General features: G+C 44.7%; 1 protein-coding gene across 1 annotated transcript in view; it reads right to left on the bottom strand.

Moving 5' to 3' along the window:
• The window catches only part of Cct7 (chaperonin containing TCP1 subunit 7), a 15,236-nt gene that overhangs the window by 6,872 nt on the left and 5,369 nt on the right, over positions 1-2,995 (bottom strand). Inside the window, 4 exon segments of the mRNA XM_021165320.2 lie at positions 65-117; positions 462-587; positions 1,590-1,696; positions 2,531-2,684. Of these exon segments, the coding sequence (XP_021020979.1) occupies positions 65-117; positions 462-587; positions 1,590-1,696; positions 2,531-2,684 (440 nt within the window).

Here is a 2,995-nt window from a genome sequence, read left to right as displayed (position 1 = left end):
TGGCCAAAATACCCTATTTGGCCTCAGGAGATCAAGGTTCTGACACAGCCCCCTGGAAACTTACACTTTATCTTGCTTCTTCACAGTCACAGCTATCTCTTTGATTTTGTTAACAGCCTGCCAAAAACACAAGTTGAATGAGTCTCATGCTAAACATACAACAGNGAAGTGAATCCAACTACTGCTAAGATGTTAAGCACATCTCCTGGGCCTGTAGCTGCTTAAGAAAATGTAAAGGTCTGCCACTTGGGAAACTCTCAGCCACTTCCAGGACTTGGCGCTGGACTGCCAAATAAGGACACAGAGCAATGCTTAACAGCTACTGAAGGTAGACCAAGGAGGTGGCTGGAAGTGCCCACATACTCTGTGTGTCTCCTCCACACCCCAGCAAAGACATTATCCTCTCTAACAGAAATGTTAAGGTCCCTAGGTGTAGATCAAATGAAATGATGTAGCCATACCAATTGGGTGGCTGTGCGGAAAGCTCGGATGATGATCTGAGGGTGTAAACCTTCTTCTACGTAGGGCTTCACCTGCTTCAGAAACTCCGCAGCCAGCAGGGTCACTGAGGTGGTGCCATCACCAACCTGGAAGAGAATGGCAAGAATACATACATGTTTTCTGGTATTCAGGGAATGAAGCACTGAAAATCATTTTTAGGCAACCCACCAATTTAAAGTGGACATTGTTTGGGTGTCAAGCTCTTTTTCCAGAAGCCCACAAATTTTGCAGCAAATGGGAAGGTGAAAGCACTCAGGGAGTCAACATTTCTCAGATGGCCTTGAGGCACAAGATTAATTCCCCAGACAGCACCGTTCTCCAAAGGGCCTATGGCCAACACTCTCAGGATATAAACTTAGGGTTTCACGACACCATGACCAAAGAAACTCGGGAGGAAAGACTTTAATTGGCTTAGACGTCCACACCACAGTACATCATCAAAGGAAGTCAGGACAAGAACTTAAGCAGGGCAGGGACCTGGAAGCGGGAGCTGATGCAGAAGCCACGGAGTCGTGCTGCTTACTGGCTTGCTCAGTCTGCTTTCTTATAGAACCCAGGACCATATGCCAGCCCTCCCACTTCAGTCACTAAGAAAAGGCCCTACAGACCCGTTTAAACCTGATCTTATTGAGGCATTTTCTCAATTAAAGCTTCTCTCCAATGACCCTAAGCTTGTCTCAAGTGACATAAACCTAGTCAATGTGCTTTACCATATACACAATCAGTAAGGAACAGTGTCACACTCACACGACAAATAACTATAGCACCAAGAAGAAAGGTTAAAATCCCTTACAAAGTCTTTAACTCTAAAAAGCTTTGATCCCAGCACTTGGGAGGCAGGGGGCAGGCAGATCTCTGTAAATACAAGGTTAGGCTGGTCTACACAGCCAACTTTAGGTTAGCTGAACTACAGAGGGACCCACCCCAACCTCCAAAAAATGTTTAATTATTTTTATAAGTATGAAATACTCACACAATTATAATTTTAGACCTAAATAAAAAAATCTCCAGTGAGGAGAAGAGAGAGGCAGTAAGGTATAAGCATGTGTTCCAGCCTCCACTCAAGTTTCTGTGTCTGACCTTCTTACCTCAGCATCCTGGGACTTGGCTATGTCCACTAAAGTCTTTGCTGCAGGATGGACAACATCAAGGAGTTTCAGAATTGTGGCCCCATCATTAGAAATTGTTGCTTTGCCTTTGAGAGAAAGACAGTAACATTTAAAGCTCCTCCCTCTTTCTTAAAGATTTAAGTACTCTGTTGCTATCTTCAGACACACCAGAAGAGGGCATCAGATCCAAATTCAGATGGTTGTGAGCCACCAAGTAGTTGCTGGGAATTGAACTCAGAACTTCTGGAAGAGCAGCCAGTGCTCTTAGCGGCTGAGTCAACTCTCCAGCCCCCCACTCCCCTACTTAATTCTGTTTACTGGACCTGNACTGCATATACACTTTTTCTTGGGATTGGGCCACACACAAGCTTTTAAGTAATGTGGGCTCTTGANCTTCTTTTGAGTACAGGTTAACTGAACACAGAGAAATGTTTTAAATAGGCAAATANGGTGTTGCACAACAGTAATCCTGGTACCCAGGGAGCTAAACAAGAACATCTCCAGTTTAAGGCTAGCTGGGCTACACTATCTCAAAATAAGAGTAACCAGTTAAGATACCTTGAATATAACTGACATCCTAGTATCTCTGCCTGACTTAGGTACTAGGGACTGATCTTGGTCACATCAAAGAGCAGCAAGCTTTCCTAACCACTGGGGCATCTATTTCTCTAGCCCATTTGCTCTACTTATGTCTCTGGGCCATAAANAGAGCAAAAATAGTAAAGTCTGTTTACTAGAAGGCAACAGACTTCTCAGTTCTCCCACTGATCCCAACAGGGTTCTGCATTCAAGGCCTTATATAACTTCAGAGTGAGAGAGATCCCACAAGCAATGGGATTTCTGATGGCAATCTTGAGCCCCACATACTCCCTAGGTACCCATCTTCCTGTATAAAGCCCCAAGGAACCATGAAGACTTACCTCGGCCATCCACAATAAGTTTGTCCATGCCACGGGGACCCAGGGTGGTTCTTACAGCCTCTGCAATCACTTGGCAGGCACTGATGTTACTCACGAGCTGAGGGATGCCCTGGGAGCTATCAGTACCCTCTTTCAACAGGATAACTGGTGTGGGCTGGAGAAGAGAGCAATTGACTGCTTTTAATCATCTGCTACTTGAGACTCATGACAGTGGATGGGGAAGATGCTCCCAATACCACGAGGGCTGAGTTATCCACACTCTTAAAGCACATTCCCCTGTTACCCAGACTGACTCCACAACCATGCCAAATTCTGAGACACTGCTGTTAATGAAGTCTAAACAATAAACTATGATTTCTCCCATATGGCCCTTTCAACTTTTGACATTTTGTCTTGTGCTTCACAACCGGGCTACAGCACACAGCACCAAAACAAACAAACAAACAAACAAACAAACAACAACAA

This window comes from Mus caroli, chromosome 6 (assembly GCF_900094665.2).
Source record: "Mus caroli chromosome 6, CAROLI_EIJ_v1.1, whole genome shotgun sequence".
In the NCBI taxonomy this organism is placed as follows: domain Eukaryota; kingdom Metazoa; phylum Chordata; class Mammalia; order Rodentia; family Muridae; genus Mus; species Mus caroli.
The sequence above is the reverse complement of the archived record's forward strand: the minus strand, read 5'-3'. Positions and strand labels throughout refer to the sequence as shown.